The following is a 26,574-nucleotide window of genomic DNA, read 5'->3' on the forward strand; positions in this document are numbered from 1 at the left end:
CTAAAGCAGGCACTGATAGGTTGTTGCCATAGAAACTTTTTAGGTGATTAAACATTCAGGGGAAATAATACATTTTTAATACTATTTTATACATTTCTATACTATTTTTTTGCAATTAATCTTTTGTCTAAGATGAACAGCACTTTTAATACATAATTGGCTGCATTAGACATATCTCTTGGAGTCTCTCGTTTTACATATATGTGTAGTCTACTTCTATTTCCACAGGCGACATGTATTCCCCAAATAACACACATGTAGAACATTTGGATTGAAACCTTGCATGATACATTCTTTTTAACATGGATATTACACATTTAAAGGGGCAGAAGAAAAGACATTAATCACTACTGCTGGTATGGGATGGATGTTTTATTTGGACATATGCTCTTGGAAAGGTTGTACGTCCTATAATGGACCAGTCCTGGAGACCATCTCCAGCTGCTGTATGTTATATTATTTATCCAGTTATTGAGTATATTAACTTGTCTGTGAAAGCAGATTCACTGGGGGAACCTGTTGTATGGACTTTGTGTATGAGTTAAACAATTATTTGCTTTGTGACTGCAATTCAGTGTGACGGTCTTAGCACAATAGCCTTGATAACGTACAAAGGACTTTGTCCTTCTGTGAGCCTCACAGCACAAATACATCACCTACAGGCAACCACAAGCCTGCCTCCCCACCCAAAGCAACGAGCGATTAATGGGAGGGAGCGATCCATCAGGAGCCATAAATACAGCGATCAGCACAGGCAGCGGAGATAAGCTTCAGCTTTCCTCCTGCACAGACACAGAAAGCAAATTCAGCACCATGGACAGCGGGTTCCTCAAACTGGATGCTGCCGAATTCCTTGAAATCTGGCTGCGCTTTGACTCTGATGGTGAGTATCTAATCCTGATCTATTATTATTATTATTATTATTTATTGTTTTATATAGCGCCATCATATTCCGTAGCGCTGTATGATAAAGTCACACACCTACAATAATTCTTTTATAGCAGGGCTGATTTTTTTTTTTTAAGAATCCATCTACTAGTTTGGGTTTCTAATCCAAGTGATGTTTGGAATAATTTCTCGAATAATTGATTTTAATATTAGGTTTATATAAAACCACATATATATTTTTGGGGGATTTTAGTGTTTTTTTTGTTTTCTGTGTGATTTTTTGGGGGGGAGAAATAATCACTTTAAAGCATTGGTATATAGGTTGTATGATCACTGTGTATTAGAGAGCTGGGGATATGTTTAGGATTTTACTGATAATATAAACAATACAAAACACCAGTTCCAAGAAGCAATCATTATGTGATTTGCATTTACACCGTTCTGGAAGTTAATGTGGCTTTTGATTTACATTCTAGCATATTATGTGGATAAAAAATAAATAAGCCTCTTGAGTGTGAAGCATGATTGCTGCAAGATATGCTAGCACTCAAATGGTTAAAAATGTTGATTCTCATGTTTTCCATTACATAAACTATTTTGGGGTGCTGTCTGTTATATATTAGTTTATTAAGGAGCAAAGCAGTTTAATAACAATATATTAATATATTAATATAAATGTGTTTGTGTTTTATATTTGTATGTAGACAATGGTTACATAGAAGGTAAAGAGCTGGATGACTTCTTCTGCCATCTGCTTAAGAAACTGGGCACAGTAAGTAATAATTCACTGCTTTGTCATATTACATAGTCATTATATGTTTATTTTGCACCCTAAAGTTAACTGGTAACTTATTAATGAATTTATTAAATACTCCTCGCTCTCAGTATGTTCATGGTTTTTGTTTCTAAAACTAATACATGATTAAATGTATGGATGTACAACACTAAATATAATATTTTTAATATATTGCATATGAACTTTTTAACTTTTTAGTTTTGGAATAGCAGATTGTAAACTTAAAATCATAAAATAAAATAAATCATTTTTAATGCTGTGATATTTTGGGAATGATAACATGCATTAACCTACAAACTGATTTATTAAGAAAGTAGATGCGATGTAAAGTGTATCGTCTTCTCATTAACTACGCATTAAGAAGCACCAGTTGTTGCAGGTATCCCACAAAAGAAGGTATGTCTTAATAATGCAATGGTAATGGGGTGACATAGTATAGCAGGTGATTTGTTATACGTTATAACGTCTATATATATATATATATATATATATATATATATATATATATAATGTCCATAATAAAGGGTTTTAATTAATTATTTACTACTATAAAGTATATCAATGTGCAGCCTTTTCCACAACCAAATTGCAATTAAACGGAATTATTATAATGGTGACCACTCCAGTGGGAGCCGTTATAGTAATTCTTACCGTCCCTAATTACGAGACAAAATACTGAAAGGATTATGACTTTGACAAGCAATTAATTTTTTTTTGGCACAAAGGGAAACCTGATTGTTATTCAGCACAGGAAAACATAAAACACTGAGCTGCATCTGATATAATAGCAAAAAAAGATATGGTAAAGCCCCAAAAGTACCAAAAAATATTACAAAGAGGGTGCGAAATCAAGAGCCAATCACTGACAGCCTCTTGGCAATATACAGTATAATCTGCTTTACTATATAGTCCATCCTCTGTATGTCTATTATCACCAATCTTGTTTCTACAGGTTTTGGGCTTTATTTGCTAAAGGGGGGGTTTGCAGAAGAGTTGCGTTTCAGCTTTTTGACTTCACTATACACTGTGAAAGGTGAACCCATAGACTTTATGTTGTAGGAAGAGATTGGATGGCCTGGATAATGTATCATTGAATCAATGAGGTGTCTTCAAAGCCTCCTCGCTGACTGAAGTATACATTATGCAGGGCCAACTCAGCCTTTCTTGCAGTAACCTACCAAGGATGGCCCTTTTTTAATGAATAGTGATGAGAGGGAGATGAAAACAGAACTTCCCTCCCAAAAGTGAATAAACCTCTTTACTTCCCCAATTTATTTTACCTATCTCTTTAATCCAGACATTAATCCATCCCTATTACCAAGCCCTCTACACTATGCGGATACAATACCTTTAGGGCAGTTTTAGTATTGGGTAGAGGGAGGCACTTCATCCACCTTTAGCTTCATAATGGAATTAGCTAACACCATTTAAATAGCCTCCTAATCCATCTATATCTAGAATAATTAAGGCTTATCTTTCAAAATTAGACGGTAGCTTCTCTGGATTAATATCCTCCTTCCCCTCATTCACTAAAATGAACTGGAATTTATATAGGTGATAGTAAAATCATCTGAGTGGGGGATTTCCTTTTATTAGATGGTAGAGCTGGCACGTTCTCCTGTAGAGCTAAAATATTAAATAAGGATATACAATACCAGGCTGTTATTATTCATGTATACATCATAAACATGTATGTTATATCAAATGACATGTGCCAGGCATTATGTTCTATTTACTTAAACATTTGTATTTCACTTTTACACTCTCCTGCATGATAGTCTTATTCACTATTGAAAGGCAACATTATTAAATATGTATGAGTATCTGGTCATGGAAAATATTCATGCTGATTACATTGGTATATTTGCCATGTGTTTTTGCTGAGGTGGTGGCGTCTACAATTATCCAAGTCCTTAAAAATATGTAGAATTTAAAGGGCGGTGTATACATCTGTGGATCTGTAGCTCTACATTTTGCTCTGTATTCTCAAAACGTCTAATATTAGTAAATATTTTTTGTGGTCCATGTGCGGGGTATAGTTAAATGCGGAATCCATGTCAGAATTGTAGATAAGAAATGATGTACTGTAGTGTAAATTTACTGTTGGATTGAATGCTAAAGATCTTAAGGTCCAGCTTTTCGCCAAGGTAAGTATTCGTTTTGTTTACTTTTAGGTAAAATAATGCATACTAAATTGTTCTAAGTCTACAAAGTGCATTGATCATTGGTGGGCACCAAACTGTTATTTTTTTTAACCATTTCTATTCTTTAGTGAAGATCTATAACCCCCACCCGGTCTTCTGGGGGAAACAACCCGCAGAGCTGTTTCCTTTTTGATTGATGATATGTTCATCTGTTTAGCAGGCTAGGATGCCATTAACGGAGCTGGGTCCCAATGCGATTCATTCTTAAAGCTTGCTGCTGAGGGAGAAGGCAATGTTGGACATGCATGTGGAGTAGACCTGTCAGTGCTGCATGCAGGGCACATACTCCTTGTACATGCTCACTTTAATGAAAGAAGGGTGTGAGCTTACCTGCGAACTATCTTAATGAACTGACTAAGAGCCTCTTGAAAATATTAATCCTATAAGAGGCCATTATGAAGCTTCTACCTAGCGTCTCTCCAAATGTATTAACTAAATGGCTCTAATACCGGTCCTCATGGAAACCTTGAACTGTCATTATTTAAAAATAGACATAATTGTGTCACTTGCATTCAAGCTTGAGTATTAATTATAAAAAAGGGTAGCAAAAGCACCAATTAGGTCTTATATAGATATATATCACAGCAGCGTAGAACAGGAAATGGTCAGTCTAGACTGTGAAACCCTGAGAATCTACCCCTTCATGCTGAGACCCCGAGATTGGGGCAAAAACCCAGAGACTTGGGTTTCAAAGATATGGGTATTGGTGTATGTAAACAATTTTCTTTTAACAGTCACTGTTAACCTGTTGATCTAGGTGTGTTTCTGTGGCTTCCCATACCCAGGTGACCCTTTACAACAGTAGGGTGACCAGGTGGCTCTGTTAAAAAGGAAACTAATATATGGGCTGATGGACCTGAAGCTCCAGGCCATGTCTCTTTATGGGGCCTATTGGCCCAACAACAGCCACACGAGGGTCACCAAGGATCCCAGACTGTAACACATCTCATGGAATCCCACTCCTGGCACACAGCACAGTGAAGGCAACAGACTGGTGATGGATCTGCTGGGGCAAGCTATGTGCACCAAATCAACTCCAAATCCCTTAATCCAGCACTCACCTTAGCACCGGTTTTATTGCATTACCATTGGATACATTTTTTTTAACAAGAATTCCAGATTAAAGGAGTCATTTTATCAAACTATAAAACCAAAGGGAGCAATTGACTTGACTCTCTGTATTGACAGCAAAACTTTCTTCAATGTTTCTTTTAGAATAAATACAGTCTCTTTGGGGCAAGCTGTAGACACTTTGTCAGCCTGTCATTAGAATTTATGCTATCCAGAGTAGCCTTCCTACCTATTTGCTCTTTTGGGAGATTTAACAGCTCTTTTGGCCATTACACTTCATTCCAGTCTTCTGTTCCTGTAGCAACCTGCCGCAGATAACAGCACAAGTCCTTTCTGGTCTCTCCCCTTTACGCTAGGGTTTTGCAGCAGGCTGAGTCCAAGAGTTCTGCTTTGTCATCCAGCTCAGTCACAAAGGGTTCAGGCAGCTGTGTTTTAAATTGTTAGGTACATTCTGCTTGCTCGCTGAAAAATCCAGCCCTAAAGCAAAATTGAGCTAACCCCTTCCTTGCCACATCACGTAGCAGAATATAGTGAGATAATTGTTTATATGGGGGAAAAACATGGTTTTCGCTTTGCATTATATGCAAAGTGCTAAAGCGACAATCACACCATTTTGGAAGCAAGAGCTCTCAGATGGAAATATTAGCGTGACTGCCCCTTGGAGCGGTAAACTTTACCTATTCCTTCCTAGGAATGCCTAGCGGGGCATTTGGCTGGCTGAAATAAAATTTCAGAAAGTTAATTTAAATATGCTTGAGAACACAGGGAAGAAGTTTGGTTTTAGTTTGTCATTGTCATTGATTCCTAGATTCTAATAAATTCTAACAAGTTGCTACTATTTAATTTCTTTACCGTGATACAAAATAGTATTGATTTTTTTTTCTTTTTCAATGAGCTCTTGCTGTCTGTGTCCACGGGCGTAGGAACCGGGGGGGACGGGGGGGACGGATCCCCCCCAGGAAATCATGCGGGGGGGACCGATAATAGAGAAATCCCCCCCAGGGCTGTGTGAGGTGAGTGCCGTCTGTGCCCAGCTGCCCGATCAGCAGCTGCAGCGTGCAGGACTGGTTGGGGATTTCCCTAACCAGTCCAGCATTAAAGTAACACTTACCAGTCACTGAGCGCCGGGTGACGGGATATGACGTTTATATCCCAGCCCCGGCGCTCAGAATAAACAGCTGTGCGCAGCCGCACTGCAATGAGAGTAAGCAGCAAACCAGAGGGAAAAGAGGAAGAGAAAGGTAAGAGATGTGCAAAACGGACGGAGGGAGGGGGGGTCTGATGTGCAAAACGGAGGGAGGGGGGGTCTGATGTGCAAAACGGAGGGGGGGGTCTGATGTGCAAAACGGAGGGGGGGGGTCTGATGTGCAAAACGGAGGGGGGGTCTGATGTGCAAAACGGAGGGGGGGGTCTGATGTGCAAAACGGAGGGGGGGGTCTGATGTGCAAAACGGAGGGGGGGGTCTGATGTGCAAAACGGAGGGGGGTCTGATGTGCAAAACGGAGGGGGGGGGGTCTGATGTGCAAAACGGAGGGGGGGGTCTGATGTGTAAAACGGAGGGGGGGGTCTGATGTGCAAAACGGAGGGGGGGTCTGATGTGCAAAACGGAGGGGGGGGGTCTGATGTGCAAAACGGAGGAGGGGGGTCTGATGTGCAAAACGGAGGGGGGGGCCTGATGTGCAAAACGGAGGGGGGGGCCTGATGTGCAAAACGGAGGGGGGGTCTGATGATGTGTATGGGCAGTGTATATGTGTACGTGTGTATGGGCAGTGTATATGTGTACGTGTGTATGGGCAGTGTATATGTGTACGTGTGTATGGGCAGTGTATATGTGTACGTGTGTATGGGCAGTGTATATGTGTACGTGTGTATGGGCAGTGTATATGTGTACGTGTGTATGGGCAGTGTATATGTGTACGTCTGTATGGGCAGTGTATATGTGTACGTCTGTATGGGCAGTGTATATGTGTACGTCTGTATGGGCAGTGTATATGTGTACGTGTGTATGGGCAGTGTATATGTGTACGTCTGTATGGGCAGTGTATATGTGTACGTCTGTATGGGCAGTGTATATGTGTACGTCTGTATGGGCTGTGTATATGTGTACGTGTGTATGGGCATTGTATATGTGTACGTGTGTATGGGCAGTGTATATGTGTACGTCTGTATGGGCTGTGTATATGTGTACGTGTGTATGGGCATTGTATATGTGTACGTGTGTATGGGCAGTGTATATGTGTACGTCTGTATGGGCTGTGTATATGTGTACGTGTGTATGGGCATTGTATATGTGTACGTGTGTATGGGCAGTGTATATGTGTGTATATAAGGAGTGTATTTGTCTTATAGTGTATACGTCTGTGTAAGTATGTGCAAGGGCAGTGTATATTTATGGGGAGGCATGTGTGTGTGTGTGTGTGTGAGCAGTTTATGTATGTTTGGGCAGGCGTGTATAGGGGTAGTGCATATGTGTGAGTATTGGCAAGTGTGTATCTGCAGGCAATTGCAGCGTAGATATCTGTTTTTGTGGGCAGGCATGCGTAAGAGCAGTGCATGTGTGTGTTAAAGGGAAGAGAATGATTCCCTGTAACACATGTTTAACTCAGGGGCACCTAGGGTTAAATCCAGGCCTATTTCTGGTTAAAATGAGTGTGTGTGTCACTGTATGTAGCATTTGGACACTTGGTCTAGGGCATCACTAATACAAAGCGCCACGTGTTAAATCTAGGGGTAGGCAGAGTAAGTGAAGGATGTGTTTGAATGCGTGTCTGGGTGTGATAGTGTATATTTGTGGGTATGTTATTGTGCACATCTGTTTTATGGGTATGTTAGTATGTTTCCAGGTGTATTATGGTGGGCATGTGTCTAGGTATATTAGTGTGGGAATCTTTTGGGGTGTATTATTGTGTGTGTATGTAAGTGTGTGCATGCGTGTGTATGTTACTCAAGTGTTTAAGTGTGTGGATATGTTCCTGTGTGCATGACGTGTTAGGAGTCTTAGATGGATCCTTCATTACATCATAGTAGTCTCTGTGGCCGTGTCCAGTCGGGTCTATCTGTGGTTGTAAGATTTTTCTGTTTCTGTGGGAATTTTCTCCCAATCATCCAGTAGAGCATTTGTGAGCTGAAGGTGATAAACCAAGACATTTTGGACAGCACTATGCTTCTAACTTTGTGGGAACAGTTTTGGGGAAGGTCTGTGCCCCAGTGTACAAAACAAGGTCCATAAAGGCAAGGTTGCAAAAATTCCCCACAGAAACTCTCCAAAATCTTGTGGAAATTCCCAGAAGAGTGGAAGCTGTTATAGCTGCAAAGGGGGACCGACTACATATTAATGTCTATGTATTTATAATGCAATGTCATAAAGTCGCTGTTGGTGAAATGGTCAGGTATACCCTACCAGTGAAAATGCTATCCCCCCCAGATTTTTAGGGGCTCCTACGCCCATGTCTGTGTCGAGGTTTTTGTTAAAAGGTTTGGTTTAAAAGTTCCTACTTTTTCAAACAAATATGCATTTCCATGTAATAATATAGTATTTGATGGCAGATAAAAGCCACCTAGTCTGCCCATGATTTCTAATGTAAAAAAGGCTTTGCCCTTATTCTTGGCACTGTTTTACCTTTTTATATTTCTTAGGGTAACATTTAATGTAATGTTTAATGCACAGTATATTCCAGGATCCCACAGGGATGGAAACCAGGAATTGCTACACTATTCTATTTATGGTATAAAAATTATTGTATAGAATAATACGAATAATCAATGGTATGATTTAAATAGTAGTTCTGTATTTCTTCATGATATCTAAACCAGTATAAAAGCAATTTATCCTCTCTAGACTCTAACTAGGTACAAACCCTGTCAAGCTGTACTTCCAAATGGTTGCTAACAGCTCATTAAATATATTTATATTTAAAAGGAATACTATTTCCATTTAAATAGAGCCATTAGTGGTACAGTGCCTTTTTTTGTCTGATATCGTTATCCATTCCCATACAGTTCTATGAATGCGTCTGTCCTATTCTAAGAAGCATGTGCTCCATGTTGGCAAATTGGGTCAGTCCTCCTCAGTGGACTGACTCTACTTTGGCAGCATGCGATCGCAGGCATATCTTCATTAATGTAATAGTCTTAAACTCTTAAAACATAAACAGCTTGGGAACCCTATTTGCCAAACACTGAGGCTTTCCTAACATGAGGTTCCTGCAAGAGCCTAGACATTGCCTGCTTTAACTAATTACTTATAAAGATAGGAATACCATACAAAGCTCTATGTGCAAGCAGTGTTTTATTAATAACAATGTGATCCGTGTAGTGTAAATTGCTTTCCCCGTAGGTTACCATAGCTTTTCTATGTGATGAACATTGAGCTCCCTTATTGAGCTTTACCATGAAGGTCAATGGCTGTCCCCATACTGCATTACTGCACATAATGTATGTCATGTAGTCTTGTTATGTGTCGTGTTAAATACTTTTTTATGTTTTATAGAAAAAGAAAAACACATCCATGCTGTCTTACTGTTTCCTTGACACAATTCCCAATATCAAATATCTATTGAAACTCACAAACTTATTTCTAAACGTAGTCATAGTTTCTCCATTATGTTATTATGGCCAGTAAAATTTCTGTTGTCAGTCACAATGTCATTAATATCGGGTTTATCAATAATACAGAATTGAAAGTGGCTATAAAATGTATACTGGATAGAAGAACTATAATATCTCCATTCACTCCATTTGTTTACAGAACGCAATCACTACGGAGAAGGTTCAGAGGATAAAGGATCGTTTCATGTCTGCATACGATGTCACTTCTGATGGACGTCTGCAAATACAAGAGGTACTCGTTTTGAACGCGCTTTATGACAGTCGGCTAACTAAATAAAACTTGGTCTTGTCTGATGGATTTTTAAAAAGCCTTTAAATAACTTTGAGTCCGTAAAATGAAAACCTACCTAGACCATATGCGGCATTGTACAATGTCTGTCCACCTGTGGCATGTGTACCTGTTGGGGAACAGATGATGGGGTCGCCTTTTAACTTAAGAGCTATAGTTGGCAAAGTATCTTTAGAAGCACACCATGTCCATGAGAAGGCTGATGGAGGTGATTGGTGCATAATGTACAGTTAAAGAAATGTTTGCATCAATGCCTGTTCTAGCCTATTGAACCAGCTGAAAAATACTGCTTAATCACATCTTGGTCCATAACTGTATATTGTTTTGGATCATGTAAAGCAGTATTCACCTGACAATGCACTAAATTGTCACTTTCTATACTTAGCATCATGCTGCATTTGTAAACACATAACAGAGCCCCAAGTTGAGTTGCATTGTTCATGTAGAAAACCATTAAACTCAGTAGGATTGATGACTAGCTGACACGTTGATACAAATGACAGACTTGTCTCCTATATCTCCTTTGTACCTCAAAAATGCAAAAAAAACCACTTTCATTCTATAAATCTACTGACTCATAGTTCTATGTATACTATAATATGAAGATACACTAAAAAGGTGTTCATTCAACATAATTGTCTTTTGATAATACCAGGAAAGATAATGGTTTATATTGGTTAGTGTAAGATACAACCAGGACAGCCATATGGAATACAGTGTATCCCTACACACCACTACTACTTGTCTACTCTTTACTTTCTTGTCTGAGGGAAGGAGATTTAAGGATTGCTATTGTTTTGAGTTTTGTGGAAGCATGGAGACCTGTGCAGTTAGAGTGGACTTCTCTTTTCCTGCTTTTCCCCAAATGATGAATCCCTGAAGAACTAGATTGTGTTTTTAGTGCCCAACGTTCTAAGTAAACAGCAGTAATAATCAACTGATTGCTGGACCAAATGCTAAAGAGCTTGTTCCATATATATATAGTGACCCATACCAAGTCCAGAACTGGTGAGTAGCACAAGAAGGTTGCTCTGCATCTCCATCAGGATAGATCTATCTGCTTTATCATTGGACTAGCAGGTCCTGGTTGTAGCTGAACCTCTTGTGAGCCCAGTTGATATTCTGCTGAAAGACAGCTTGCACATTACACCAGACTATGAACCATTGAAACTGTACAGGAACAGACAGTGAATGCCTGCTGTGAAATTTACGTTCAGTGACATACTCTAGAAATCACAACAAAATTCCTCAAAGCTTCACTATAAATGTGTCAAAAACTAACTAATGCAGAACATGTTGAGCCAGAGATTTGACAAGGAAGAGACAGCATGTAAGTACCTAATTCAGCAGACCATTAAAGGAGCTGCACACATCCGAATTCACTAAACCGGTTAAACCCTCTTGGGAACAAAATATGGCCATCTGATGATACAGAGTAAGAACTAACCACAGCCATAAAATAACAACAAAACAATAATAAAAATAATTACAATAATAATTTTAGTGCTTCGTACACATTATTTTGTAATATTGACATATTTTACATCAATGTTATCACCAATTCCTGTATACTGTTTACAGTGTTACTAAAATTAGCATTTGAAGTATGTCTCTTTGGGGAAAATGTTTTTTTAACATGTATTAAAGCTATATATTTTATATATTTTATTAAATCAACAATATATTTTGTACTTGGCCTCCTAGTTAATATTGTGTGTTCTAGCGAGGAATAAATATATTTATATGTACCATTACATTTCAAACAATGACTTCTTCTCTCCCATTTGAAGTGATCAAAGCCCATCACCAGTCCAATTATATACCCAGTAATGTATTTATCTTGCTGCCCTAGGCCAACCACAGTCTAGAACTAGTGAGGAGCAGAAGAAGGTTTCTCTGTATCTCCACCAGCATAGATATGCCTGCTCCCCTGCTTTATTATTGGACTAGGAGGTCCTTCTTGCAGCTGCACCCCCACTGACCCTAGTTGAAATTCCAGCTTTCAGAGTACATTGTTGTTTGTTTACTATTGACAAGCACTATGAACCATGTACACATCAGTACTGGTACTGGTCTTGGTAGAAACCCATGTCTAAATGTTTATAAATGTATTTACTGTACATACATCTGTGCATTATAATGATTGGATGTTGATGGAATGATTGCCTTGAACACATGGTATTTTTACCATCGTTGGATGGTATGGATGTCTTTAACAGTATGATTATCCAATATAGGATTCAGTATCACTGTGGAGCTGTTGTATTGATTTTTTATTTGTGGAAAAATAAAGTCCACATTATTGGACATTAGTGTAACCTAAAGGTTAACATTGAATTTCTGTATATTTTGATATTTTCTCTAGCTTGCAAACATGATCCTACCAGAAGATGAAAACTTTCTATTACTTTTCCGACGGGAAACACCATTGGATAACAGTGTGGAGTTTATGCGGGTATGTGTACATGCAGTAGCTGTTCATTTTTACTTTTAAGTCATTTTTAAACAACTTCCACCAACATGGCCATATTTTACTCTAAGCTACATTGGAGCTTGACTAATATATAGAAAAATTGAACTTGATGGCAGATAACAACCATTGGGCTTATCTAGTCTTCCCATCTTTTCCCTGTTGTCAATCCTATCCTAATATAATTATCCTAATGTTTATTGAAATCATTCTATAAATTAAACTGTTTAAATTGACAAAAGCAAGGAACTGACGGTAACCTGCATTTCCAAGCTCTTAACCCACCTCACCTTATGTTTCTACCCTCTTGTATATTGCCATATGTCCCTCAGTCACACCTCTCTGTACATATACTGAACATCTCACTTGTTAAAACAAATATGATGGTAATAATTTATTTATTTTAAACTAAAAACACATAAAGAGGAGCACACCTTAAAAACCATAGAAATTCAGATTTTGGGGGCTGCTGAAGTGACCAATAAATATGTACAATTAAACATTGAATCATTACACATCCATCAAATGCTATTTAAAAGCACCTACCTTAGGAAACAATTATGGGGGATTCCATCACACCATATGGCCAATTATTGCTTAGCCCGCCACTACGTCAAAGTACCCCAATTTTGAAGAGTCCTATCTAATCCTAACATGGTTGCTTTGCTTAGCATTGAGCTGAATCATTGGCAGAGCTGCCATCTTACCCACTGAAAACCTCTCTGTACACTATTAACAAAACTTTGGGTTGCTAAAATTTTTTGCCAGATTTTTATTGAAATCGTTCTATAAATGAAACTGTACTAATCCATAAAAGCAAGGAACTAACACAACCAACCTGCATGACCATTCTCTTAACCCACCTTACCTTATGCCTCTACCCTCTCATAAATTGTTACAGTGTATGTCCCTTATCTGTACCACATGCATGACGTATCTGACTTGTTAAAACAAATATGACGGAGATAATTTATTACTTTTAATGAGGCGTATTATAACTGAATAATTACTTTTTTTTAGATATGGCGAAAATATGATGAGGACAGTAGTGGGTTCATCTCTGCAGTCGAACTGAGGGTGAGTTTTTTGCTTTATTTACTTTTTTGGGGATAACACTAAAATTAACTCAATGTCTTAAGTGTGTATAGCGGCTCAGAGGAATCTTGCTTTATATTTCTGGTCTGGACTGCCCTTACAGGGGGGAACACCGATATATATATATATATATATATATATATATATATATATATACCGGTATATATATATATATATATATATATATATATATATATATATATCCTGTACATAAGTCCATAAGACATATTTCTTTGTCAAATGAGAAAAACTGGAAATACCATTTATTTTTTATTTTTTTTAGGTTTTCTTGACCCCTGGAAAGGTTTTTCAGCTTGGTTAACTTGGTTAATATACAACATAAACCATGGAAATATCAAGCTGTATTTTTTAAATGTTTAATGGTGGAGCTAAAATAATCTCATTTTATTTGTTCTGTATCAGACAACGTATAGATAATGCAATTAAGAAAAAACCCAGAAATTTGTTTGGAAATAAAGTACACTTTCCAAAGGAAATGATTGTCCGTGTATTGCACAGGTTGTACAAGGCCATTAGCAAAGTGAAAATATATTGCATTAGGAAACTTCAGAGAGCAAAACTGGTCTGTTGCCAATTTTTTTTTCCAGCTAGCTTGTTCTGTTGTTCATTTTTGAATTCTATTGTTTACAGTATAAACCGTGGATGAAAGTTGGAGAGCTAAAATGGATCCATTAGTTGTAATCTCTTCCAAACAGTGAACATGATGCATTATTCTCAAGTACCTGCTACTTCGATTCATAAACCATTTACCCTGTCCCGATATATTCTCTTCTGTTATATATTGCCAATGGGGTAATCACAGGATACCACATTTATCATCCCTAGGGATCCCTGCCATGTAGACCATTAAGTGATCGTATGTGACAAAAATAGAGTAGGCAAGGGAAAGGGAAAGGTACAATTTGGAACTATGACATTGCTAGTGTGTGACTGAGTCATATGAATGTATTAATTGTTAAATTGATTTGAAAGGGTTAATAGTTTAATCATGTCAATGTGTATTATGTATCACAAGCAATTCTGGTGCAACGTTTAAAAACCAAGGGAGGGCTGACACCATAAGTCCAGCTGTGTGGCCCAATATTATAGTGTCACATAAAGTAACATTGAGTCCCAAACAATGTTTGGCACACAGTAGTCTTATTCTAAGTCTTATTACTATGCTAAACATATACACAAGAAAGGGGTGGCACAGAAGGCACCTATATGGATCGCAGTTTGGACCTAGACAGGGTTAGGCCTTGTAACATTGTAACCCTGGTGGCAATGCATGGAATTGCATTTAGACCAAAGAAAAGACTTTAGGTGGCAGATGAAATCAAGGTTCAAAACTGAAGCCAGGAAATAAGCTTTCTGGAGATTAAAGTGGAATTAGGGATAATTTTGAATGTTACAGTTCCCTGTTAAATATTTTTGCCAATCCTCTGCTCCTTTTATTCTACAAGCACCTGTGGGATGCATTTAACTTTTATTAGAAATATATTATTGCAACTCATGTTTTAATAACTGCATTGAAGCCATCCATTTCTTTCTTTGCCGTACACTTAATATGTGTGTGAGATATCAAGAGGAAACAGCTGTGTCTCGCACACCCATTTTCCACGAGTCTGTAGTTTCCTTTTTTACAAAATGTTGCCTTTAGGTTAATTTGTAGTTAATGAAATAAAAGTCTGGGATGTGCTCAGAAGAGACTTAATGATGAGAAATGTTTGGATCCAAAAAAATAGTGGTGCAATACTAGCTGGTAGTTCAGTTCTGTTTTTTTCAAACAGATTATTTTTAAGTTGTGAATTAAAATGATTCTAATATACTTGTGAGTGATTCATTGACCAGAAATGATGCTAGTTATGTTTTTTTTAAATTGGGGATAACATTTGTTCCTAAATGTACAGTCTCTGGCGGATATACAGTAAAATATATAAACTTACATAAGCTTTCAAGACCTTAACAGCTCCGTTGAAAAATTATCTCAAAGCCTTTATGTATTTATACATTTTGAATGAAATCAATTACCTAATTGAAAAATTACACATCCTCTTATGCGGGTGAGCAACTTATAGGTGGTGCCAGAAACATGTGGACAGAAATGACCTATTTGACCAACCATATGAAAGTCTCATGCACAGACCAAGACTGGCCCTTGGGCAAACAGGTCAAGTGCCTGGTGGGCTGTGTGTGTCCAATAGTGGCTTACACATACCTTTATTGCGGCTCATGGGGTAGCTCAATACATGTGGCCGCATCCAGCAAACGTGTAAGAGCGTCCATGGTCCGTGGCGATGCATGCATACAGACATATTTAATACAACAAGGAATCAGGGAATTATATTTAAGTTGATTTTTTTCTATAACTTTTGTATTGTCAGAACTTCCTGCACGATCTCTTCTCACAACATAAAAAGCTCATTACAGAGGATAAACTTGATGAGTATACTGATACTATGGTGAGTACCGCCAACATATGATATTGTTTACAAAATATACGCTTATTCATTTGGAATTCCATTTCAAATCACTGAGACATAGAAATATTGGATAAGAGAAAATAAAAGGAAGAAAGAAGGGAAAATACATCAAATGGGAAAAATGGGTTTTGCACTTGATTATTATTACCTCATGATTTCTTTATCTCAGCCACATGTAAAAATATCACTCTACTATCAGGTTCTTCAAAAAAACTGGGTTAAAAACCTTCAAAAAAATCTGGAGAGTAGCACTCACTTTATTACAAGTGTTGTGATGTCATGACCACTCATGATGTCAAAACACACATGATGTTTGAAGAAAACTAACAATTTCTTCCTCACTTAACAAGGAAGCAGCTGAAATCATGAGATTTCCATAGTAACTTTGACATCAGCATTTTCATTTTTTCCCCGAGCTCTGTTCTCAAGTACCAGGCTTTAATTCCATGTGCCACTAGGCAAGAGTTCTATAGGGCCCTCAAACCAAAAAAGGAGTAATATAAGCATAAACTGCATTTGCGGTGACAAATTGTATTATTAGTATTAGTAGCATTGGGATATGCCCAAAAAGAAATGATTGTATAAACCAATGCTTGTCTGTGGTTGCTTTATTGCTACTGAGTATACTGGGCGTGTTAACATCGTATTATGTGTTTGTAGTATTGCAAAATCATTAATAAGAAAAACATTATGTAGGAAGAATGTAAAAATGTGGTGTGGAGGTCTCCGCCACCCATTACATGTTCCACCGCTAGCGTATACTCATAGCAATGCTAAAGACTGAGGCTGGAAATGGATTTCATGTGTCACATAGCTTTTGTATGCAGTTTTACTTATTGGAAGTGTTATTTAAATTTTAGATGAAACTGTTCGACAAGAATAAAGATGGTCGACTGGACCTTAATGACTTGGCAAAGTGAGTATTAAAGTGGATCTTTAACATTTCTGTTGGGATACGAAAGGTTACATTGTGCATTGCTGGCCAAAAACAAGGAGCTATCAACGCAACACAATAGTTGAGGCTGGAAGCACTGTTGTTAACATGAGTGTTCAAGACTTAATTGTAAAACATGGAAGTGGTGGATAAGTGGAGTGGCCTTCATGCAGAGGTTAATACAGTGAGGTAAATCAAGCGAAAGGCTTGCTCATAAATAAACCAGGGACCAAAAGTTATAATTAAAGGACGAATGTGTTGTTGGAGGGTAGAAAACGGGCAGATTCCAATGGGGAAATAATCCACACCTGCTGTCAGCGCTTCTAATCTGTGGCATAGGTACAGTATGTAGTACATTGTAATAAATTGTGAGCGGATAAATTGTCCAGCAAGTGGACGTTAAATAAAACAACCTTTTAAATTATAATAGCTTTTACGTCTGCTTTTTAAAGATTGGTATGGTCTTGTTCTGTCTATGTGTTCAGCGTGCCATGTCTCCAAAATATAATAGTGCAACTTAAACAATACATAACATAAGAATTAGGGTTCTACGTTATTGAGCAACATCGCCTAATTGCAATATTTTAGTGATATAGTCAATGAATACATATAGTCAAAGTACATTTAATAATAAAACGCTTAATGATATTTCTTTCAATCTTAGCCACTCTGTAACAGAGCACAAATAGGAGATGTATCTGGTGTAAAGAGGTGTGTGTAACCCCAGTGAGATATTGTAGTACAATCCATATTCTTATTTATTTATATATTTTTTTATATTTCAGGATCCTGGCTCTGCAGGAAAATTTCCTCCTTCAGTTTAAAATGGATGTAAGTTCTGTGAAAAAAAAACATAAATTACTCTGATCTCAAAAAAGCAGATATCTGCTTTTGTTGTTATTTACTGAAACGTAAGAAAGCTTACTCAATTATTTAAATTATTTCATATAAAAGTATTATATAATTAATATAATTGAATCAACTTTCCAAGGCTCATGTTTAATAACATAGTAATATCCAGTTCACCTCAGGAAACACTTACTTACTTCGGCTCCCTGTCTCCACAGCTAAGTAAGGTTTAATTTGAACGAGCGGTTCCTGATTAGAAACATCTGCCTCCATTATCCATGTGGGTTCAAAGTACATTAAAACAAAGCGCTAATAGGATGTGTTGCGGGGAAACTAAAGCAGCTATGTAACTCCATTATGACATATTAGTTGAGACACACAGAATGATTTATCCCATGAAAACAGAAATACAAGGCTGTAGATTTGAGAAAAGTTGAGCAGACATTTAATATAGAGCATGTTGCTGTTGGAAGGCTAATCATCCAACGCCACCGGCACAATTACCGGTACATTGGCCTAATAGTGATACTAGTGATTTCCTCAGCATTAGGGACATGATCTGCATCATGGCCTTTACATCTTGGGTTAGCATTAAGGGTTTGGTATTATTCGGTTTGAAGGCGCTGGCTTGTTTGCATTGTCTTGTTATACTGAGGAAAGAGTAGAAACGCACAGAATCAACACAGTGAACTGAACCAAGAAGGAGTATAAACAAAGCCATACCCTTTTTTATATATATATATATATATATATATATATAAACAGTCCTATATAAACTATTATATGGATGCTAAGAGAACCAACTCTCTTTGGGATGTTGCCCGAATTCCAGCCCAAGCTTGCCCAAGCCTGCACATTTTAGGAAATCTTATATGGTGTTAATTGCCTAATTGCCCGAAGTACCATTTTTCAGCAATGGGGAGGGTTGGCACCTACTGGCCCAGGGGGCATATTCAGCCAAGTGGTCTTCCCCACTAACAAACACAATTGCACACATACCCACAGACCAACACACACTTAACCTAACATTTACACTAATTCTTATACACAGGAACACACTCATTCACTCACTTAAGTTTGTGGGGGCTTGCCTTTTTGGGGACAATTGTCTACTAAATTCAGCTATTGTGGACATCACAACACAGGAAACATAGTGGGCAACCTGACATTGGTGGGTCATAACTGGCCCACTGTACTACTTATCAATATTTACTTATCAATTACTGTGTAATTCCTACGGGAAGATTTTCAACTGTTTGTCCACCTATACTTAGGGATACCTGAGATGCAAACAAGACCCGGTTCATTCATTATTATACTATGTTTAGTGTGTTGTGTTCAATTTAAGTTATGGTAAAAAGTATGTATATATTTGTAAATCACCAAATATTATTCTTACCTGGATTGTTGGGTTTCTGAATTAGCTAGCGAAGCACAAAATACATTTTGTTTGTTAAAATAGATATTAGCAAAGAAGGTCTTAAATCAGTTGATGTATGATGACTATTAGAACAGCATCAGATATGTTTGCAGGGAAATCTGAATGATATTTTGAAAAGGTACACAGTGTTTTATCTGCAGTCCATCCTCAATAAACAGCAGATGTGTTACCTAGAGACTAAAAAGTACAGACTGGATTTGTTTCGGTGATGTTTGCACTGAAAGCAGAGCTTGATTTCTCATTATGAATGCAGTTGCATATCTAGGGCAAAGGTTGTGAACAGTGTGATTCTGTGCTTTCATAAAAACACAGTAGTAAATAATATGCAAACTTTAGAAGTGGAACGGATTTGCGCTGTGATGTTTTTTCAAGTATTTGCTTTAGGGCGGTGTTTAAAAAAATAGACATTACACAGGGGGTATCTGTGCTATTGACCTGGGCAAGCTTCACCTATTGCTCTGCCCTCATTGGCCCCCCAGACCATTCGTGTATGTGCCGCCAACAGGCCACGGTCATACCTGGGAACTTCATGGCTCCAGGTACCAGGGGATGCCGGCAGGGGGTCCCGTTGAAGTTGGTGGGTGGGTCCCGCTGATGTGAGAAGCAGCATTTCTCACGAGGAAACACAGAGAGTTTCCAGGTATGGTCATGGTGTAGCAAAACCTGGTGATTCTTTCCTCCCTTCCTCCATCATGCAGCATGTTGGCTTTGTTCATGTACACAACAGGGGAGCCAAAAGAACAAGTCCAGTGGGCACCTAAAGTAAGCCTGGAAATAGGACATTTTCCCCGTTGCTTCATGTTAAAGATGGCCTTGGAATTTTGAACTTTTAACATTTATAGTAATTGATGGAAGACTTTGTCTTTGTTCATTAATAATTTCCACCTTTTGCATATTACATATTGTTTTAGGAAACATAAATTACTAGAAAACATATATTTTTTTTAAAGTTTACCCTATAATAGTTCTAAATATCTAGTACAAATTAACCCAAAATGTATCTGTCCTCATATGTCTAGTATCTTAACCTATTTTGGTAATAGCGAGACCAATACTATACTATTTTCAAATTTGATATGCTGGGATGGTAGCTTTAACAACACTGACAAAGTTCAGAACAGAAGTATATGTTTCTGAAAAGCACAAAACCTAGGCTATTTACAGATGCCTTAGTAAAACCTTTCATGTAGCCATTTTCCAACCAAACTCTTCTAAACTATGTGGCAAAAATTAAACTGTGCCCTTTTTGCATACCCCTATGTATATTAGCTCAGGATTTCCTCTGCAGGTTAGCAAAAGAAAACATTTTTTTTATATTTTAGAAAAGATTAAAGGACCAAAATTACACAATACATATTTTTTTACTTTTTAATATTTTGATTTGTTGAGCAGTGGTGGGATTTATAGTTATAGTTTTTTTTAAAGAAACTTTATTTTCTATGCCTATTGAAATTAGTATAGGTATTTTGCAGTGCTCTTTATCAGAGAGGAGAGGAGTATAGCAGTAGATCAGTGTGGAGTCTTTGTATACCCCAGGGATTCTTCTTGTATCTAAAGATCCCTCTGATGATGTCATGATGAATTTTTTTTTTTTTTTTTAATGATGTATCTCCCTTTCTGGCCTACATTCACTTTGTCTGACCAGCTGCAATGCTATCACAAACGTGACCCCCAGCTGTGCTATTTGGCAGTCTCTTCCTCCCTTCAGGGGTAGCACACATGCATTTGACATCTCTGCTGTCCGATTCGCATCGTTCCCCACTGTAATCAGTTAATGCTGTCTCTACTCTCTACAGTCTGATATATACAGTACTGCGCAAAGGTTTAAGGCAGATGTGAAAAAAACATTGTAAAGTAAGAATGCATTCAAAAATATACATGTTAATAGTTTATTTTTGTAATTTAACAAAATAAAAATTTTGTTTAACGATCCTTTGCCTTCAAAACATCATCTATACTTCTAGGTACACCTGCACACAGTTTTTTAAGGAATTCGGCAGGTAGATTGTTCCAAACACCTTGGAGAACTAGTTCTTCTGTGGATTTAGTCAACTTCATTTGCTTCACTGTCTTTGTGTAATCCCAGACCCACCTAATGATGTTGAGATCAGGGCTCTGTGTGGCCCTACCATCACCTCCAGGACTTTTTGTTCTTCTTAATGCAGAAGATAGTTCCTAAGGACTTTGGCTGTATGTTTGGGGACGTTGTCATACTGCAGTATACATTTTGGTGCTAATAAGATGCCTTCTCAATAGTATTTGCATGATGGATAAGTATGTGCCTGCACTTCTGAGTATTGAGGGAACCTTTAATTCTTACTGAACCTCCAACTCCATCTGCAGAAATGCAGCCCCTTACTTGCAAGGAACCTCCATAATGCTGCACTGTTGCCTGCAAACACTCTCATACTGCTCTCCAGCCCTTCACCAAACAAACTGCCTTCTGCCAAATATTTAAACTTTTGACCCATTAGTCCAGAGCACCTGCTGCCATTTTTATGCGCCCAGTTCATGTGTTTTTCGTGAATAGTTGAAATACAAGTCCTTGTATCCATGTCGGAAGGATGGCTTTTTGGCTCCAAGTCTTCCATGAAGACCACTTCTTACCAGACTTCTCTGGACAATAAGCTATGATAGCACTGCTGGACATTAAATTTCAGGGACCTCACCTTGTTGTGAGTTTGGCTGTTTCTCATCCACTTATATTCATCCTACATTAAATTGATGATTACTAGCACCTGTTTTGTATAATTGTTCAACCATACACCTATTTGCCTTCAAGATACCTGAGTTTGTGCTACGAGAATTGATGCTGTTTTGAAGGCAAAGGTGGTCACACTAAATATTGATTTGGATTTAGATTTTTCTTCTGTTACTTACTTTGTATTTTGGTAAATGGTAAAGATAAACATAAAGTTTCGCTAGAAGAACATATATCTATTCTTCTGTTTCTCTGGTTGTTCTAGTCTAAGAGACTAAGTTAACTAGAGTCTCATAATGTAATGTTCAGGCGTCTGAAGGTGCATAGCTGCTCTTTTTGATGAGCCATTTGGGGTGCAAACAGTGGAAAGGTCATGGGAGATAGCCCAGTCCCGACTACATACCTATCAGTTTCCAGGCAAAAAACAGTAACCTAGTAGCTACAACTCCTAACATTTTAGTCCCGGTACTGATGTTATGTGCTATGTTACATCTATCCCCTGTATATATTCACAAGCTGTTCTTTTTTCTTTGTATAGGCAAGTAGTAAAGATGAAAGGAAAAGAGACTTTGAGACTATTTTTGCACACTATGATGTTGTAAGTATGTAAAAATACATCTTCCTTGGATGTGTACTTTTGGCACAAAGGGAGAGCTTGCAGGAGTTCAGCTACCCATGGAAATCTCTCTACTAGAAGGGCTGAGTTGGTCCTCTATAATGCATAATTTAATGTGTAAGGAGATTACTTATTATATACTATACAGAATGCAGGGCCAACCAAGCTTATCCTGCAGCTGAAGTTCATTGGGGTTGGACCTTCATAATGTATGGTGAAGTGGAGGTGTTCTTTGAAGAACACTCTAGCAAACCCTCCTGCAAATTCTGCCTTTAGTGAATAGCCCCAAAGAGAAATCAAGTGCATGTTTGGAAAATAAGAATTATAGCTAAATGATGGTTGTTTCTAACATTACACATCATTGGTTACATTTACATTTATGTATTTTTCACACTGAATATTTTGGTATAAGCTATATAACATAACTAAAACCATGAAAAAATACTGGTTAACTGCTATTTTGTGCTATACTTCAAATATGTGTCTTTTTCAAAATAATGTTATTTTATAATTGGAAAATGTGGAACTTTTCAGAGTAAAACAGGAGCTCTTGAAGGCCCAGAAGTAGATGGATTTGTCAAGGACATGATGGAACTTGTGAAGGTTAGTTTCACAATTCTTTCCTAACTTTCTCACACCCATGGCTCCAAAGGATACCTTAATCATTGGCAATACATAGGGTGACACACCGTTCACAACCTCTATCGGTCTGTTGTATGTCCATCGTGTATTTTATAACTCTCAAGCACTGTGTATTTTAATAAAAACCTCCAATGTTAAGAATAGTATTTGCTTTTTTAAGTTAAACACCATGTGCTTTTGATAAGCACTGTCTTTCAAAAAAGTGCTTCTGCCATAAAGACACTTATCATATAAAATCCACTTAGGAGATCTTAAGAGAGAGTAGACCTCTTGTGCTGGACCTTCAGGCAGATCACATAGCAGCTGGTTAACGATATACAGTAGATATACTATTTCTAAAAGATCAAAGACCACTTAAAAGCTGGACAAAATCACAACAGAATTTGCTTTTCATGGTGGTATTCTCAAATACTGTGTAACTTTTCATGAAACGTCCTTTGGGAACAACCGACACCTCAAATACGCTTGTCGATGTTGTAAGCAACAACTCTATTTACTTCCTGAAATGTCAATGCAATGTAAACAGAGTAGCCATAACTGGGAGTTCTCCACATTTGGGTTGGAGTCTCCAGGTGAAGTCCTGCTTCCCAGGGTCTCAGAGTTATTTTTTTGTTTCACGAGGCAGGGGAGTGCGTGCCCACTCCCCACACACTTCTCATATACCTATGCCCACTTCTCACCTGCTCCTTGCCTACTTGTCTCCCAAACTCCAACTAAAGGCTGTCTGGGGCTAACCCCACTATATGCCCTGTCTTTAAGCAGAAGAGGGAAAGTTCCAGGTGGCCTACACTGGAAACATCACTGACCATGAAGACTCAGGGAAAAACACACTGTTTTTAGGATATAGGTGAAAGTTTTCACCCACCTACTACTACTTAAAAGTAATATTTGTCTCTGTAAAGGATAGTGTCTGTCATCATAAATTTATGCTATTACAGCACTGGGTTGAAGTAAAAGTTTATTTTGATCCAACAGAAATTATAACACTAGACTACCTGTAGGTACAGTCATATAGAGAGTATATAAGCATTTCACAAATGATTTACACATAGGTTATTGCCTCAGAATGTCAACCATTCTCACCCGGCCAGATACTCTAACTAATAAAAGTCTATAGATGAATGGACTTTATTTACATTGCCGTAAAGAAAGAATAAACTTGGTGTGGTGTCACCAAAAGTATTAAATATCAGTCTCAAGGACTGCAGATTTATTGGAACAAATTGAGACAAAAATAGTTTTTTTTGTCAATGCTAACCTACATTTCTGTATACAGCGCTGTATTTTATGCTCAAGGGGAAAAAATGCATTGGATCTCCCCTTCAAGCAACACCAGAATTATGTTTTAGATGTCCCTTAAATAGTCCATGGTATTAGATAGACAGTAATTTAGTTCTCCAGACATATATATTAAGACTTTTGTTAGTGGAGGATACTTATGTGTTGTTTCTCACCTATGTGCTTGTGTAGACAACCATGTCAGGTTGTATAGTTACAATCTGCATATAAAAATGGATTGATATGTGAGACACTCCATAAAAATGATATTTCTTATCAAATATGAACCATTTATTTCCTTACTACAAAATAATTGTATCTTTTTATCCAGAAAAGGCCAAGTCATCCTTTTGTTCCTTTTGCCTCCCAGTAGACCTTTTCCCTTGTTACAAAACACAAAAATGTCAGCACTTACTACCGTTTTATCGGACTTTTACCTTGTTAACGCTAAACACAACAGGTTATACAATTTCATGATAATAAACTTTAGCAATATTTCCTTACAAATAGTCTGCACAAAATCCCTGTTATTGGAGCTTCCTTTTTTGTGTTTGGGGGGGTGTTTTTATTTTCTATTTTTATTCTGAAATGACTAAGTGAAGGTTTCATGTATTTTGTATTTGTTTATTTCCATTAGCCCAGCATCAGTGGCGTTGACCTTGATAAGTTCCGTAAGATCCTGCTTAACCATTGTGATGTCAACAGGGATGGAAAAATCCAGAAGTCTGAACTGGCATTATGCCTTGGTCTAAAAGTAAACCCATGATATTATGCCAAGTTTCCTTGTCAGTGTTTCCTTCGTCTTACGTCAGGACCCGCTAGTTTATGATTAGCCGCGTTCTGCCAACTATCTTGTCACATTGATGATTGAGGAGGATAGGGACATTATAGTAAAGTATACTAATAAAAAGCATGGACAGCACAGATGAAATGGAAATGCATGACAGCTCTTTGTTAAATCAAACTATCTTTCATAACATAGGTATTTCTTATGAGATTTTGCTTTTCTTTATAAAAATAAATGGGCACTTTTAGCAGAGCCGTACAATTATCCCAATTGAAATCTGATGATGAAATAAATAGTGTCCTAAAATGATAATTGATATAAATGTAGAGTGTTAAACATGTTGCAAACTGTTTACTCCAGTAATGAAGGTGCATGTGTATGTTGCTGTCATATTTGCACTGTTGTGAAACAATAAAGTTTTATGTTTTTGCAAAATAAATCAGAATCTGGCATATGTTCTTCGTCTTAGTTTATCTGAGTAATTGAATACAGACTCAATTATGCTAAAGCTGGCTTCATGTATTGTACCAGTGGAGACATGTTTAAATAAAGCTACCCTAACAATCAAGAAGGGGCGGGTGGGGAATTGGCCTCCGTCTCTTTAAGGCCAGGGGCTGATAGATCATGTGTGCATGGCCGCCTGTTGGATAGATCCAGGCATCCACAAACATTACTGCATTTAAATAGGGTAGTCTGAACACTGATGTTTTATATACACACAAGAGACTGCTGCTTCAGCGGTAAAGCTACTGAGCATGTGCAAGAAGTTTACATACTAAGTAGAGGTACTTCAGTAGAGGTAGCCATTTTTTCTACAAGAAACATTTTTGGTTACAATAGAATGTAGATTAAAGCTATGACATGATCATTAGCAGACAGTGGCGGGCTGGCCTGGGTAGTCATTTTGTTATGCTGTATAAATGAGTCAAGGATGCAGACTTGCAATCCTGGGAAAGGGACACAAAACCAGGTGGTACGTCTACCAGGATAATCTACGTGGTACATCCATAGTGTGTTTTCACCGTTACAATCATCATCTTCAGGAAAACCAAAGTAGGGTCAACATCTAGATGAGCTGTCACATACTAAAGCCCAGCGTGTCAGGTTATTAGGACGGCAAACCAACAAAGACGTCTCCAACCTCTTCAATGTACTTAGATGACTTTCCAAACCACGAGCCACAGCTGGTAGGCACTACACCTTTGCTACTGCTGCCACATGATATCGACCAGTGTTCCTTAATCAACACACTCCCTCAAATTATTACTATGGTACCAGCTGGCATGCTTATTTGCACCCCCAAAATATACAAATATACAACATTACTCATATATATGTTAATTATGATCTGCCATTTACAGTGTAAGTAGCAGATTCTGTAAAAATACTAAGAAGATTATACATATTCTGATCTAAATA

General features: G+C 37.7%; 1 protein-coding gene across 1 annotated transcript; it reads left to right on the top strand.

The window, feature by feature from the left end:
• The first annotated feature begins 754 nt into the window (after positions 1 to 754).
• Positions 755 to 25,594, top strand: SCGN (secretagogin, EF-hand calcium binding protein). The gene is made up of 11 exons (XM_053467108.1): positions 755 to 883; positions 1,593 to 1,660; positions 9,707 to 9,799; positions 12,222 to 12,311; positions 13,347 to 13,403; positions 15,809 to 15,886; positions 16,768 to 16,823; positions 17,627 to 17,672; positions 22,371 to 22,430; positions 22,983 to 23,051; positions 25,006 to 25,594. Exons 1-11 carry the CDS (start codon positions 814 to 816, stop codon positions 25,132 to 25,134), a joined length of 816 nt encoding a protein of 271 aa, XP_053323083.1. The 5' UTR covers positions 755 to 813; the 3' UTR covers positions 25,135 to 25,594.
• Positions 25,595 to 26,574: the final 980 nt, after the last annotated feature.

This window comes from Spea bombifrons, chromosome 5 (assembly GCF_027358695.1).
Source record: "Spea bombifrons isolate aSpeBom1 chromosome 5, aSpeBom1.2.pri, whole genome shotgun sequence".
NCBI classification, from domain to species: Eukaryota; Metazoa; Chordata; class Amphibia; order Anura; family Pelobatidae; genus Spea; species Spea bombifrons.